At 44.0% G+C, this 15,206-nt stretch overlaps 1 protein-coding gene across 2 annotated transcripts in view; it reads left to right on the forward strand.

The window, feature by feature from the left end:
- The window catches only part of ADAM17 (ADAM metallopeptidase domain 17), a 52,418-nt gene that overhangs the window by 30,753 nt on the left and 6,459 nt on the right, over positions 1-15,206 (forward strand). For both annotated transcript variants that reach the window (XM_029231499.1, XM_029231500.1), the window contains 6 exons: positions 725-869; positions 978-1,066; positions 3,562-3,714; positions 8,233-8,432; positions 9,436-9,539; positions 13,990-14,124. In XM_029231499.1, coding sequence (XP_029087332.1) covers positions 725-869; positions 978-1,066; positions 3,562-3,714; positions 8,233-8,432; positions 9,436-9,539; positions 13,990-14,124 — 826 coding nt within the window. The remainder of the gene's footprint in view (positions 1-724; positions 870-977; positions 1,067-3,561; positions 3,715-8,232; positions 8,433-9,435; positions 9,540-13,989; positions 14,125-15,206) is intronic.

Consider the following 15,206-nt stretch of genomic DNA (forward strand, 5'->3'; position numbering starts at 1 on the left):
CACACACACACACACACACACACACACACACACACACACACACACACGAATACTACTCAGCCATAAAAAAGAATGACACTTTGCCATCTGCAACAACATGGATGGACTTGGAGGGTGTTATGCTAAGTGAAATAAGTCAGAGAAAGACAAATACTATATGATATCACTTATATATGGAATCTAAAAAGTACAACAAGGGACTTCCCTGGCGATCCAGTGGTTAGGACTTGGCGCTCCCACTGCAGGGGGCATGGGTTCCATCCCTGATCGGGGAACTAACATCCCGCATGCCGCCCAGTGTGGCCAAGAAACAAACAAATAAACAAATAAATAAAAAATGCAACAAACTAGTGAATGTGGCAGAAAAGAAACAGACTCACAGACAGAACAAATTAGTGGTTACCAGTTGGGGGGGGTGAGAGGGGCAAATAGGGGTAGGGGATAAGAGGTGCAAACTGTTATGTGTAAGATAAGCTACAAGGATATTGTACAACGTGGGGAATATAGTCAATATTCTATAATAACTATAAATGGAGTATAACCTTTAAAAATTGTGAATTACTATATCTGTAACTTATACTGTCTATCAACTACACTTCAATTAAAAAAATGTAAAAATAATTGCAATCATAAAGTATGGTAGTATTCTGGAATGTTAAGTTGATATATCTTTTAGTCTGATGTAACTGTTAATCTAATTAAGAGTACTTTGTTTTCTTAAAAGCAATTTAGCTTTGATATAGCTGAAGAAGCATCTAAAGTCTGCCTAGCACATCTTTTCACCTACCAAGATTTTGATATGGGAACTCTTGGATTAGCTTATGTTGGTTCTCCCAGAGCAAACAGTCATGGAGGTGTTTGCCCAAAGGGTAAGTTTTCCATTTGTTGTATGAATATGTGGGGATAGCAAGGTGATTGGATTATATTATAATTCTGTATTGAACAAGCAGTTTGTTTCTGTTCCCTTTTTCCTGTAGCTTATTATAGTCCAATTGGAAAGAAAAATATCTATTTGAATAGTGGTTTGACCAGCACAAAAAATTATGGTAAAACCATCCTTACAAAGGTATGTTCTTTAATTTTTAAAAGTGTAGATTTTGACTTTATTGTAGTAGGACCTGAGCTATTACATATTTATTTAGGTATCTTTTTTAAAAGCTATACATACTGTTTTTTGTTTCTGCCTAAAAAGATGTATGCTTTTAGTGGGAAATATGAAAATAAAAAGTATAAAGAAGAAAATAATTGTTAGCTGTCAAATTTCTTTTGAGACAAGTCGGGATTATTGTTTTCCCTAAAGACATCCCTTCTGGCGCCCTTCATCTACAGCTCCTGTTAAAGGACTGCTATCCAAAATATATAAGGAATATACTGAAAACTCAACAATAAAGAACCGAACAACCCCACTTAAAAATTGGCCAGAGATCTTAATATACACCTCACCTCACCAAAGAAGATATACAGATGGCAGATAAGCATATGAAAAGATGCTCAACATTATATGCTGTTAGGGAATTGCAAATCAAAACAACAAGCAGGGCTTCCCTGGTGGCGCAGTGGTTGAGAGTCCGCCTGCCGATGCAGGGGACACGGGTTCGTGCCCCGGTCTGGGAAGATCCCACATGCCGTGGAGCGGCTGGGCCCGTGAGCCATGGCCGCTGAGCCTGTGCGTCCGGAGCCTGTGCTCCGCAATGGGAGAGGCCACAACAGTGAGAGGCCCGCGTACCGCAAAAGACAAAAACAAAAACAAACAAACAAACAAAAAAACAACAAGCAGATACCATTACACAACTATTAGAATGGCTAAAATCCAAAATACGGTAACACCAAATGCTAGTGAGGATGTGGAGCGACGTGAATTCTCACACTTGATGGTGGAAATGCAAAATGGTGCAGTCACTTAGGAAGGTGGTTGGGCAGTTTCTCATAAAACTGAACTTACTCTGGTATTACCATAGGATCCAGCAACCGTATTCCTTAGTGTTTACTCAAAGGAGCCCTCACAAAAACCTGCACACGGATGTTTATAACAGCTTTATTAGTAATTGCCAAGACTTGGAAGCAGCCAAGATGCCTTTCAGTAGGTGAATGGCTAAACAAACTGTTATATCCAGACAATGCAATACTATTCAGCACTTAAAAAAAAGAAAGAAAGAAAAAGAGCTATCAAGCCATAAAAAGACATGGAGGAACTGTAAATGTATATTACGAAGTAAAAGAAGCCAATCTGTTTGATTCCATCTATATAATATTCCGCAAAAGGCAAAACCACAGAGGCAGGAAAGGGATGAGTGGTTGCCAGTGGTTGCTTCCCCAGGTGGGGAGGGATGCATAGGTGGAGCACAGAGGATTTTTTCAGGTGTTGAAACTACTCTGTATACTTTAATGATGGATATAAGACATTATGTGTTTGTCAAAACCCATAGAAAGTGCAACACAAAGAGTGAACCCTAATATAAATTACGGACTTTGGTTGATTTAAAAAAAGTGAAATGGGATGAGAGAAGAAAAATATACTAAGCAGTTTTTGGAAACTTTTTAATTTCCAAAATTGTTTCTTATGGTACTCCTTCACCTTTTTGGTAGCACAGCATCATCAGTGGTTTGATTTCATGACATGTTTTCCTTGGTCTTCCAGAATTTTTCTATTATAAGACACACAGAACAAAAAATAAATTGCTTCGATGTTTTTAAAGTGTCAGTCTGTTAGAGAATCCACTAATGAATTTTTCCAAAGCACAGTTTGGAATCAATTCTCCATATTGCACCTTTAGGATTTGAGTACTTTTTTGCTAAAATGCAAAGTTTTCTTTACTACCATTTTAATATAAACACTTGGTAATCTTCAACACACTGGTTTCAGAATTGGGACTCTGTCTTAAAAAAAATTCCCATGTCTTGCAAAATACATACAAATTTTTTCAGATTCTATGGAGTGATTTCCCCCCCCCTTAGGAAAAAAATCAGTAAATAACTTTGTTATTTTTTGCAGTTAAATACGGGAACATTTTTAGCTTTACTGGCCAAATTCATTGTTACATTCAGGTAGAAATCCTCTGGTGATCTCATAGGTTCAGTGCAGCCCTTTAACTGGATTCTGATAAATAAAATCCTCTGGGTCATTAAGACTGTCATTGGACCTGAATTCAGTCACTGGGATAAGGAACATTGTTTTGTTGTTCTTCAGTTGTCTTATTTTCACCCACCCCCTCCCGCGCAATAGTTAGATCTTAACAGGAGTGTGATTGGGGTGAGGGGCGGGAGGTTGGGTGATTGACTGTTAGCTATTGGGTTTACTGGTGCCAGGCAGTGTTTGGAATGGCCAATGTTTGGTGCCTCAGTAAGAGTGTTCCAGTGTATCGTTTAAGTTATGTTTTCTTACACTGATTTAAATTCATCCTTATAATACTACTTGCAATATTAAATCCCATGAATTCTGTTTAATTTCTGTAATTGATAGAAGAAGTCATAGTCCAACATCTAAGACAGCAGGGCCCAACTGGCCAGAGCACTTGATGGTTGGCTATTAGGAAATAATGTTTGCTCTGCATGATCCTTCAGGAAGCTGACCTTGTTACAACTCATGAATTGGGGCACAATTTTGGAGCAGAACACGATCCAGATGGTCTAGCAGAATGTGCCCCAAATGAGGACCAGGGAGGAAAGTATGTTATGTATCCCATAGCTGTGAGTGGCGATCATGAGAACAATAAGGTATGTATTTTTTGGAGCGTTTTTTATGTGGTTAGGAAAGAAAGAGGCTATGTTTAATTATAATGAGAGCTCAGAAAAGCTTTCCATTCTAGGGATGGAATGGCAGATTACGAAGTACCTTGAAACTTGGTTGTGTGTATTAAGAGTGAAACATGGTCCATCTAAATCTGCTCCTCTGGACTGTTTGTTGTCAAAGATGATCATGTGTTGGTTTGGGCTGTGTGGAAAATTAATTAATATAATGGCTTGCACTGGAGTCCTAGTTTGCAGGATCTGGTGGGCTCAGGCTTTCAATTAAAAACTTCATTTAATTTACAGGTTTGTCATTCATATTAACCCTACACTGCTTCACAATTTGCACGTTTTAATAAACCTTCGCAAAAAAATATGTAATTTGCCATATGTAAGCGTCCTGTGGGTAGGGCCCTTCCTTGCCTTTCTGGTTACCGGTTCTGTCTCCAGTGCCTGTTCGGGGTAGCTGGTACATAATAAATACTTGTTAGGTAAATAGAGGAATGATTTTTTGCTTTTTTAGAGGAACGATTTTTGAGGGTGTCTGGTGGAGTACACAATACTCATTGATTTGGGACATGGTAAACAGCTTCAGAGACTTTGCTAAGAGTGGCTATGACTAACTCGTAGAGCCTGAACTGAAAGTGTTCATAGATGTCTGTCTGGGCCTTCTTCCTCTTACTTCAAGTTGAGCAGCATGAGGCATCACGAGGAAGAGATTGTGGTTTTGTGCAGAATTTAAGTGGGCTGGGGGATGGGCTAACCGTCTGCATCTAATCGGGAAGGAAGTGTCAAGTTATTTGTCGTGACTCCCCTTTTAAAGCCTGACTAGGAGCTAGAGGAAAGGATTACTTTTGCGTTTCCCTGGCCCTGACCCTGCCTTTTAAAATTCTGGTCTTATGTTTTTTTGGTCATGTTTTTTGTTGCATCTTCTTTTCTTTGGCTGTTAGGTGTAAAGTCCATTCCTCTCTTTCTTTGCTTGTTATGCTTTGTTTTTCCTCCCCTGGACAACCTGTGCCTGAGGAGCTCCCTGTTCTGCCTGTTCTTCCATTGTATCACATTCCCTATTTTTCTCCTCTTTCCAGAGGTTGTCTCTCTCTTTCTAATGAGGTGCATCATAGTTCAGCACTGTTCACTGGAAGGCTCTGTGATGGGGGAACACTGTCCGCTGTACCCAGTGCAGTGGTCACTAGCCCCATGTGGCCAGGAAGCACTTGAAATGTGGCTGGAGAGACCAGGGGACTGAATTGTAAATTCTGTTTTGTTTACATTCAGTAGTGGTTGCCTGGGGCTGGAGGTGGGAACGGGCATTACCTGTAAAAGGATCTGAGGGACCTTACTGAGGTGATGAAATGTTCTAAAACTGATTTATGGTGATGGTTTCATCGCTTGGTAAAATTACTAGAAATCACTGAATTGTACAATTGAAACTGGTAAATTTTGTGATATGTAAAATATGCCTTAATAAAGCTGCAAAAAACCCAAACAACAACAACAAAAAACAGTGTGGGAACAGAGGGGAAATGGTGAGGATATAGGTGAGTCACGAAGCCGTGAGTTGATAATTGCTGAAGCTGGTGAGGGGCCATGTGAGCATTCATGAATCCATTCTGTCCACTTTATAGATGCTTGAACGTTTCTGTAATAAAAAGTGTGAAATATGTGGTGAGGAAAAAGAAATTCAAATAATCACATATGGCCAGTGGCTGCCGTATTAGACAGTGCAGCTCTAGTTGTTAGTCACTGCTTCTTGGTCATGAGGATGGCATTGGTACTTTGGCGTAAAATGTTTTACTTTGCAGACTGTTCACGTGAGCATGCGTGGTGCTAACCCTTCCTGTTACAAGTTCTTCCTAAGGGAGACTTCCCCGATGGGCTCTTGGAACAGCCCTGTAGGAACTCGCTAATGAGAATGGAGGCTGGGCAGAGCCATTTACTTCTGGAGCTGCTAGTCTATCAGCGAAGAACACTTTATCCATTTATTTATTTTGTCCCAAGTGTATTTTCTTTAATAGTTTGGTTTACCCAAGTAGCAATCTCCTTGTAAAAAGATACTGAGCATCTTCTAGTCCCACATTTTAATTCCTTAATTAAAATTAATTCCTTAAAATGTTTTTAACTAGGTAAAAAAGGCTCCAGGACAAAAATAAGGTGGTTCCTCGACCTAGAAAGACAGGACCTGGCACCTTACACCAGACAAGCCACTGAGAAGTATCAAGCCACAGGCTCTGCTGTGAGCAGACGGCATTAGGGATTGTAACCTCTTAGAGTTTATTGGTGGGAGGAGAAGGGGGTGTGGTAAGGATACAGAGAGAGGCCTCAGAGGTCTTCGGGGAGTGTGGAGGCAACAAAAGCGAGAGTGAAGTGGTCACTTTTCCCTCAGCTCTGTCCGGGGGTCCAGCTGCTTAGGGGTGTGACTCTGATAAATTAGCAAAGAGATCTTCTTATTGGTTCAGTGTGAATTTGAATTCATAAGGACCTGGCCTCCCATAATGAACTGGTAGAATTGAGCTCATGACTATGCAGTGCTGGTGAATAAACGCAGCAAAATACTAACTGCCTGAGGTCTAGACTGAAATAACCAGGCCCCTTAAAAATGTCTTTACTGTCCTTTAAAAAAAATCCAGTTAGTATTTCCGTTTAGGGAGATGGGGTCTTCAGTGTCTTTCGGAGAGTAATCCTTTTGTATCTGATTCAGTGGTCACAGTCACCTTTGGAGGGTCGAAAAGGAAAATCAATTCAGTTTTTTCTTCCTGTGTAGGGAAAACCTACACAGTTCTTCCCTATTCTGTGTTTCTTCCTGTGTGTCTACTTTACTATTCATAGAGCCCACTTCACTTCTGACCCTTCTGGTCACCAAACGTGGAGGTTTTTCTTGACACTAAGCTGTTTCCTGCAACGCCAGCTGGGTTTAAGTCAGTTCTGACACTCTCTTCCTGGAGATAGCACCAGATCCCAAAGGTTAAGGGCTCAGTCCCATAAGAGTGCCCTGATGCTGCGCTCCCCCCCTCACATCCCCAGATGCCACTCACAAGCCCAGGTCATCGCCTGTGCTTCTAAGCAACTGGCTATAGATTGGGGGTTCCAATGACCCTCTCCTTGGGTTCAGTTAATTTCCTAGAGCAGCTCGTAGAACTCAGGGAAACACGTTTGCCAGTTTATGATAAAAGGCTATGATCAAGGATACAGATGAGCATCCAGATGGAAGAGATGCATAGGGCGAGGTGTGTGGGAAGGGGCGTGGAGCTGCCCTGCCTCTGAGTGCACGCCTCTCCCAGCACCCCGCTGTGTCCACCAACCCCTAAGCTCTCTGAACCCTGTACTTTTGGGATTTTATGGAGGCTTCATCACATAGGCACGATTGGCCATTAGCTCCGTTTTAAGCCCTTGTCCCTTCGAAAGAGAATGGAAGGCGGGGCTGAAAATTCCAAGCTTCTCATGGCGGCTTGGTCATTTTGGTGACCAGCCCCCATCCAGGAGCCACCAAGGAGCCCACTCCAAGTCGGCTCATTACAACAAAAGACACTCCCATTTTGACCCAGGAAATTACAGGGGCTTCGGGAGCTCTGTGCCAGGAACTGGGGCCAGAGACCAGTGTATATTTTATACCATTTCATAAGGGTCCTGTGCTCTCTGCTCCTCAGGGGTCTCATGGCCCTTGTCTGGGTTGAAAGTGAAGCCATTGTAGCCGTTTGCAAACGGTGGCGGCCCTACCTCTACAAGTACCCGCGCTGAGTTTTACCCAAGTCTTGTTCCGCTTCTCTTGATAATTTCAGATGGTTTGGGAAATGGACTCCATTTTAGAGCTCCAGGTAAAAATGCCCAGATTTAGGTCATTTTCATGTTTCTGTATACCAAGTGGGCAAGCTAGGGTTCAGGCTTCCTTTGAGATGCTGGTCAACTGTAGAAACTGAAAGAAACTTAAGATCTTGGGGACTCATGAAAACGTTTAGGTAATAATTTAAAATTTAATCTTTTAATAGACTATATGTAATAACATTCCTCTTACTAAGCTCAACTATTTAAACACTTTAAACATGGATCATTGATGTAAATATTCAGGGAAAGATGAAGAGGTAAACCATAGGAGACCCTGTTTTGCAGGCCTGGATCGTTACATCTAGGAAGATGGCCGCCTGTGCCCTCTTCTCAGTGTCCCTGCAGCGGGGCCTGTGCCTGAGCCTGGGGTGGCTTAGAGTCTGGTGACTCTCTGCTCGTGCTAGACTGGCTGGGGTGTTTGGTCTCAGCATTCGTGTAGCTTACTTTCCTGTGAAGAATTTTAGGCTCTTAACCACGTTCATGTCACCTTTTTAGCATCTTGCAGAGGGCCATGATTCAATTCCATACAAATGACATTTAGAGGCGACAGTGAACCTGACATACCTTCAAGATGGTTCTGATTGTGGCTTTTGTGTTAAAGTTTGTCCCTGGAAAAGAAGCACAAACACCACCTGGGAATGAATTTTTATGTTATTTTGGGTCCTATGTGGCCTCTTTTCTCTTAAGATGTTTTCAAACTGCAGTAAACAGTCGATCTATAAGACCATTGAAAGTAAGGCCCAGGAGTGTTTTCAAGAACGCAGCAACAAAGTGTGCGGGAACTCCAGGGTGGACGAGGGGGAGGAGTGTGACCCCGGCATCATGTACCTGAACAACGACACTTGCTGCAACAGTGACTGCATGCTGAGGCCGGGCGTCCAGTGCAGGTGAGGAGCGTGGCGCGGGGTGGAGTTGGGCGCCTGACAGGGGTCCTCACAACAGCGGGCTGAAAGCGCGGGGCTCTAGAATCATCAGAGGGCCTGGCAAGTGTGCGTTTACCCCTTCTGCCCTTTATAGCGAGAAAAATGTTTTCTGGAAAGCAACGTGGCATTGTATCACAAATCCTCCATCTTGCATCCTCTCTGCTGTAGCGATGCCTTAGTACAAAGAATCTTTTCTAAGGAAACAGAGATGTACAAAGATGATTTAGCAGGGGTGTTCATGGCTACATCCTTTTATAATAACAAAATATGGGAAACAATCAAAATGACAGTCCTGGGACATAAATTAATTATTGTGTATCTATACTGTAAATAGTGTTGAAGAATACTGTTTAATCCCAGAAACTGTGGAGGAAGCAGGTTACAAGTTAGAAGGTACTTAAATTTCCATTTTTAACGTCCAGTGCCTGGCTTAGAAGTAGGGGGAAAACTTTGATTTATGGTCACAGATTTAATGGAATACAGTGCTTATTAACACTGTAAATACTGATAGGGCTGACTAGTTTCTTGACCACTGTTGCCTTGTGGGCTTGAGTATTTTTTGTTTTGTTTTTTTAAGTTTTTGGCTGCGCCATGCAGCATGTAGGATCTTAGTTCCCTGACCAGGGATCGAACCCATGCCCCCTGTGTTGGGAGTGTGGAGTCTTAACCACTGGACCACCAGGGAAGTCCTTTTCTTTTTTTTTTTAAATTACTGTATTAAGTTAATGAAAACCAAGGACACCAAGATGTTTTAAAGATGGGTCACTTTGGACCACTGTGCTGCGTGAGTCTGCATCAGGAAGGGCAGATGGACCATGTGCAGGTGGTGCTAGCACCTGGGAGTCTGTGCAGGAGTGGGTGACCCAGCCAGGAGCCCCTGCCCTGCCATTTCAGGGCCCTGTGGCATGACCGTAGTCTATGCTGTGGGGCTGTTCTTTGACTTGGACTGTCTGCTCTTCCTCTGTAGTGATAGGAACAGTCCTTGCTGTAAAAACTGTCATTTCGAGACGGCCCAGAAGAAGTGCCAAGAGGCCATTAATGCTACTTGCAAAGGCGTGTCTTACTGCACAGGTATGTCCTCCCGTCGGTTCTCTTGGAATAATTTGCTCAAACAGGTATGTGTGTGTTGGAAAGCAAGATTGTGTTTCATTCAGATGAATATAGCCCTTTCTTTTTTTTAACCTCATGTGCAGAGTTGAGTTGATCTCAGCACACTTGTCATTGGTCTGTGCAAGACCCGTGATTATTTCTCTTCGTTGTTTATTCCCTTTTATTCACTTCCATTCTCCTTCCCCTCATAGGCATCTGCTTTAACGTGTCTAATATTTGCCTAGATAGGTGTATATCCTTGAAAGATAGCGTGTTTATCTTCTGTATATGTGTGTTTTTAACGTGCCAAAGTGATACTCTACCTTAGATCATTCTTTTTTTTAAACTCAATACCGTGTTTTTACAACTCTTGTTTTCTATTGCTCTGTATTTCTGTCTGTGTATCTGTATCTTTGTATCTAGTTCATTGTTTTGGGCACTTGTGGAGTGTTTAGCTTTGTGATTTACTATATTTTACTTATTTGTTCGCCAAGCAGTGGCTGCTTGGATTGCCTTTATCTCCTAATACGACAGATAGGACTACACCGAACACCCTTACACACCTACTTTGGGAGCTCTGAGAGCTTGATGAGTGCATATGGAGGAGTGGGTGCATACGGAGGAGTGGAATTGCTTAGTCGTGGAGGGAGGCATTCCAGCGTTCTCTAGAACAGCAGTAACGGGTTTTGTCAGTGCCCCCGTCAGTGGTCCAGGTTCCTGTATTCTGATGTCCTTGCTGACACACTGTATTATCCAGCTGTCTTATTTTTTTTGCTGGTCTGATGAGTATAAAGTGATTTCTTCTTATTTACATTTTTCTTGAACATCTCTTTATATTTGTTAGCTATTTAGATTTCTCCTTTTGTGAATAACTAGTTCATTTATTTGGTCCATTTTTAAAAATTGCATTTCATTTTTGATATTATTGATTTGGAGGAGTTCTTTAATGATAATCCATTTGGTTTAAACATTGCATATGCCTTCCTCCTATCTGTTGTCCTTTTTGGAACTGAAATCTTTCACTTGAATCAAATCTGTCATTTTGTTTGTGTGTTTATTTTTTTGAGTTGTGGATAGTTACAAAGATATTTTCCACAGCTGCTTCTGTAGCTTCATAATTTTACCTTTCACATTTAGGACTTTATCTGGAGCTAAGTTTGAGATTGTTTTGATTATCAATATTACCTGTAGTTCTTATTACCTGTAGTTAGTTGCTCCTTTAAAAAATCTCCAAGCTATATTATTAGGTACATGATTGGACATATTCCCTACATCTTCTTGATCTGCTATTCCTTCATCAGTATGTAATGCTCCTTTTTGACCCTTGTGATTTCTTTTAAATTTTTTCTTTTTTAATTTGTATTGGAGTATAGTTGACTTACAGTGTTGTGTTAGTTACAGGTGTACAGCAAAGTGAATCCGTTACACATATACTGTTTTAACTTGTTAATATTCAGTCTGCTGCCTGTTTGTTGTTCTTGTGCCTGTTTGTCTGGTGTATCTATCCCATCTTGTATTTTTCTAATTTCTGTGCCCTTTGGTTGCTTGGTTTGATTTTTGTAGCAGCTACAATTAACATATAATACCACCTGCCCATTTAAAGTGTAAGTTCAGTGGTTTCTAGTATACTCACATTTGTGCATCCACCTACCAGTCTGTTTTCATCACCTCAAAAAGAAATCCGCATCCTTCAGCCACCATTTCGAGTCCCCTCATCATCCCAGCTCCAGATAGCCACTAATCTACTTTCTGTCTCTATGGATTTGCCTAATCTGGATGTTTCATATAAATGGAATCATACAATATGTGGGCTTCTTTCCCTCAGAATAATGTTTTCAAGGTTTATCCATGTTGTAGCATGAATCAGTCCTTCATTTATTTTAATTGCTGAATAATATTCCATTGTATGGATATATCACGTTTTTTATTCATTCATTAATTGATGAATTTTGGATTGTTGCTTTTTGGCTGCTATGAATAATGATACTATGCAGATTTGTGTGCAAGTTTTTTTTTTTTTAATGAACCCACCCAACTTTTAATTAATTAAAGTTTTGGCTGCATCGGGTCTTTGTTGTTGTGCGCGGGCTTTCTCTAGTTGTGGTGAGTGGGGGCTACTCTTCGTTGTGGTGCGTGGGCTTCTCATTGTGGTGGCTTCTCATTGCAGAGCACAGGCTCTAGGTGCACAGGCTTCAGTAGTTGTGGCACGTGGGCTCAGTCGTTGTGGCTCGCGGGCTCTGAAACGCAGGCTCAGTAGTTGCGATGCATGGGCTTAGTTGCTCCGCGGCATGTGGAATCCTCCCGGACCAGGGATCGAACCCATGCCCTCTGCAGTGGAAGCGTGGAGTCCCAACCACTGGACCGTCAGGGAATTCCCGTCTTTTTGACTGTAGCCATCCTAGTGGATGCGAAGTTTTATCTCATTTTGAGTTTTCCTTCGGCTTTTACACGTGCATTTTATGAGGTGTTACTCATGATTCTTACATTCTGAGATCTGTCAGCATCACGTTAGTTTGGCAAATGTCAAGAGCCTGAATATCTCAATCAGTCTTTAAAAAACACTTTCTAGGGGCTTCCCTGGCGGCGCAGTGGTTGAGAGTCCGCCTGCCGATGCAGGGGACGCGGGTTCGTGCCCCGGTCCGGGAAGATCCCACATGCCGCGGAGCGGCTGGGCCCGTGAGCCATGGCCGCTGAGCCTGCGCGTCCGGAGCCTGTGCTCCGCAACGGGAGAGGCCACAGCAGTGAGGGGCCCGCGTAGCGCAAAAAAACCCCAAAAACCCCCAAAAACCCACTTTCTAGCTGTGCTCAGTGTTTGTCTTTATTGTAATAATAGAAAGATGTTTTCTTTAAATAAGTGTAAGTAAAACAATTAAAAAAAAAGATATTCCTTTTCAAACAGCCTTTTGTTCCCTTGGTATTTTATACAAAGTAGCAGCAGCAGCATCACCTGGGCTCTTGCTAGAAATGGAAATGCTTGGTCCCCTCCCCGGGCCTCCTGCAACTGGCAGCTTGGGGCAGGGCCCAGCCCTCTGTTGCAGCATCCATTGGCGGGTCTTCATGCATGCTCCACCTTGAGTGCCATGTTACATAGGTGATGCTATGTTTTTAATTATTTTCCTGTGCGTTTTATACTCTGATTGTAATCTTTTAAGAACAGATGTTCAACAAATGTTCTAAAGCATTTTTTATGTCTCTGCTGAGGGCGGCATAACATACTAAAAATATGGTGACAGAACAGAATACAAACCTCCCCTGAACTTGCGGTACTTTTTCCAGAGTTTGCTTTCAGTGGCAGTGAGTTTGCTATAAGACAGTCTTGTTGGCACTCTGAATGCCCAGCACCCATAACGGGTTTTATAAAACCAGAGGCAGAGGTAGCAGCCTAAGCAAGTGTCTCATATGTTTTAGGTAGTTAATGAAAGGCTACTTTTGTAGGAAATAGGGCAGATTCCTTTAAGTTCACAGCCCTTTGAGTCCGAATCTTTTGACTGGTTCCATTCCTCAGTTGAGAGGCCAGGCCTGTGGTGTTTCCGTGCAGTGGTCTTTCCCTTCCCTTTTAGTGCTGGCTTTCAACTGCTCGTGCTTCTCATTTTCCAGAATGAGTCATTCGTTCCACCCTTTCTCTCGAATTTAACATCCTTGGTTGGCTTTTCTTTGTCCTTACGAATCATTGATTCATTTAAGAAATATCTGTGGCTTACCTACAGTGTGACAGGGATTGGACATCACTGATTCATTAATTGTTTTGGGCTCTGCTCTCATGGAGCTTACCAGTCTGGTGGTAAGAAACAGAAAATAACCACAGGTAATCGAATAGATGTAAATTGTAAAACACGTGCTCTGAAGGGGAGAAGCCCGTGGAGTGACAGAGCATGGCGGGGGTGAGGGGCCACCAGCTTAGGCAGGGTCCTCGGGGATGGCTGAGAAAGGCTGAGCAAGGAGGTCTTGGAGAGAAAATCTGAAGGGTGAGAAGCAGCCAGTCCTCTTTAGAGAGTGGAGACAAGAACCTTGTGGGTACTGAGCGCATACAGTCAGGTTCTGAGGTGAGAGAGAAATGGAGTACATTGAAGGGTGGCCGTTGGAGCGGGCGTGTGGCTTGGGGATGGTCGTGTGCCTTCCTAGGGAGTTTGCGTCTTAGTCAAGGGAGGGCACACAGGTGTCTTTTATTGGTGATAGTAGTAGAGATCTCTTTTGTATATACATTCTTTTGTATGTATGTTATGTTTCACAATATAAAGGTAAAAGAATGCTTGGCACGTGTAAGTAGTGATGGAGGCGAGGCCGCGGGAGCCGGGTGGACGCTGGGAGGAGCGGGCAGCTTGGTGCCCGGCATGGCCAGGCCTCGGTGCTCCCCGGCTGCCGGGACACGGGCCGCCCCGTGGAACTGGGCCACGTGACTCAGGGCGGCCCGTGTGCCCTTTGCGTGCTGCAGGTAACAGCAGTGAGTGCCCCCCTCCTGGCGATGCTGCCGACGACACGGTGTGCTTGGATCTCGGCAAGTGTAAAGATGGCAAGTGTGTGCCCTTCTGCGAGCGGGAGCAGAGGCTGGAGTCCTGCGCGTGTAACGGTGAGCACGTGGCCCTGCCTATCCTTGCAGCGGGGCGAGGGCAGGAGCAGCGGGTGGTGTGCGCAGACGGACCGCTGCCTCCGGGTCCCGCTCCTTCCACGGTCGTCTCCGGAAGCCGTCCTGTCCATCTCCCTCGTGGCTGTGTTTTCAGACCGTGAGGCCACTCGGCGGCGAGGCCAGAGGGGACTGCGGAAGGGCGGGTGGCTGGAGGTCCGTCCTCACTCCTCCTCCCACTGGCCTCGAGCTCTGGTGCGGCCCGGGACCCACCCGGCGCGGCCCAGGCCCGGGTCCCCCCTCTGTTGGGACGTCTGCTGGGCCAGCCGCCGCAGCTCCCTGCCAGACGCCTGGGGCAGGGGCCTCTCAGCCATGGCCTCTGGGACCCTTGTCCTCAGATTTCCACACTGTTTTTGGAGCCCTTGGGTCTGAGGAAGGGCCTGAGGGACTGGCTGGGCTCTGAGCTCCCCGCCCTCCATCAGAGAGAGTTCTGCTGCTTTCACAACAAAAATCCCAGAAGTCAGAACCCCTGGGATGGGCACTTAGCATCCACACAGTGGAGCAAGCGGCTCTTCCAGGTGGAATAACATGTAAATAAAGATAACACACAGTAAACGTCAGATGGTTTATTCAGTGAGCGCCAAGAGGCTTGGGGTGCCCTGGAAGCACACATAGTAAGTGCCCAGGAAATGCTTGATATGTGAATGAATGCGGAGAAGGTTTTTGTTTTCCCTTTAAAGTGGTTTTGCTTGTTTTTGTGTTTGGTTGATTTCAGTTTTTCCTAAGAGGTCAAGTAAAGATTGTCCCGAGTTATACGGCCTGTTGACCTCTTGGGCATTCCTGCCGTTTGTACGTGTGCCATATACCCCATGTGCTGTCGGAGGGTGGTGTCCATGGAGGGAGAGGTCGTGCTTAGGCTGCGGTGCTCCTGTCGCTGGCGGGTCACTCAGATCTGCACCCGAGGCTGGCAGTTCTGTCACAGTGGCTTGGCTCTCGCTGGAGCCTTGGCTTTCCAGAGTGTGCTGGAAACTGAGAAGCCAAGGATTGAAACCCGCAGCGTAATAACGCTGGGACGAAGGGAATCATTT

The sequence above is a fragment of the Monodon monoceros genome, unplaced genomic scaffold, assembly GCF_005190385.1.
Source record: "Monodon monoceros isolate NGI ecotype Baffin Bay Population unplaced genomic scaffold, NGI_Narwhal_1 Super_Scaffold_19, whole genome shotgun sequence".
NCBI lineage: Eukaryota > Metazoa > Chordata > Mammalia > Artiodactyla > Monodontidae > Monodon > Monodon monoceros.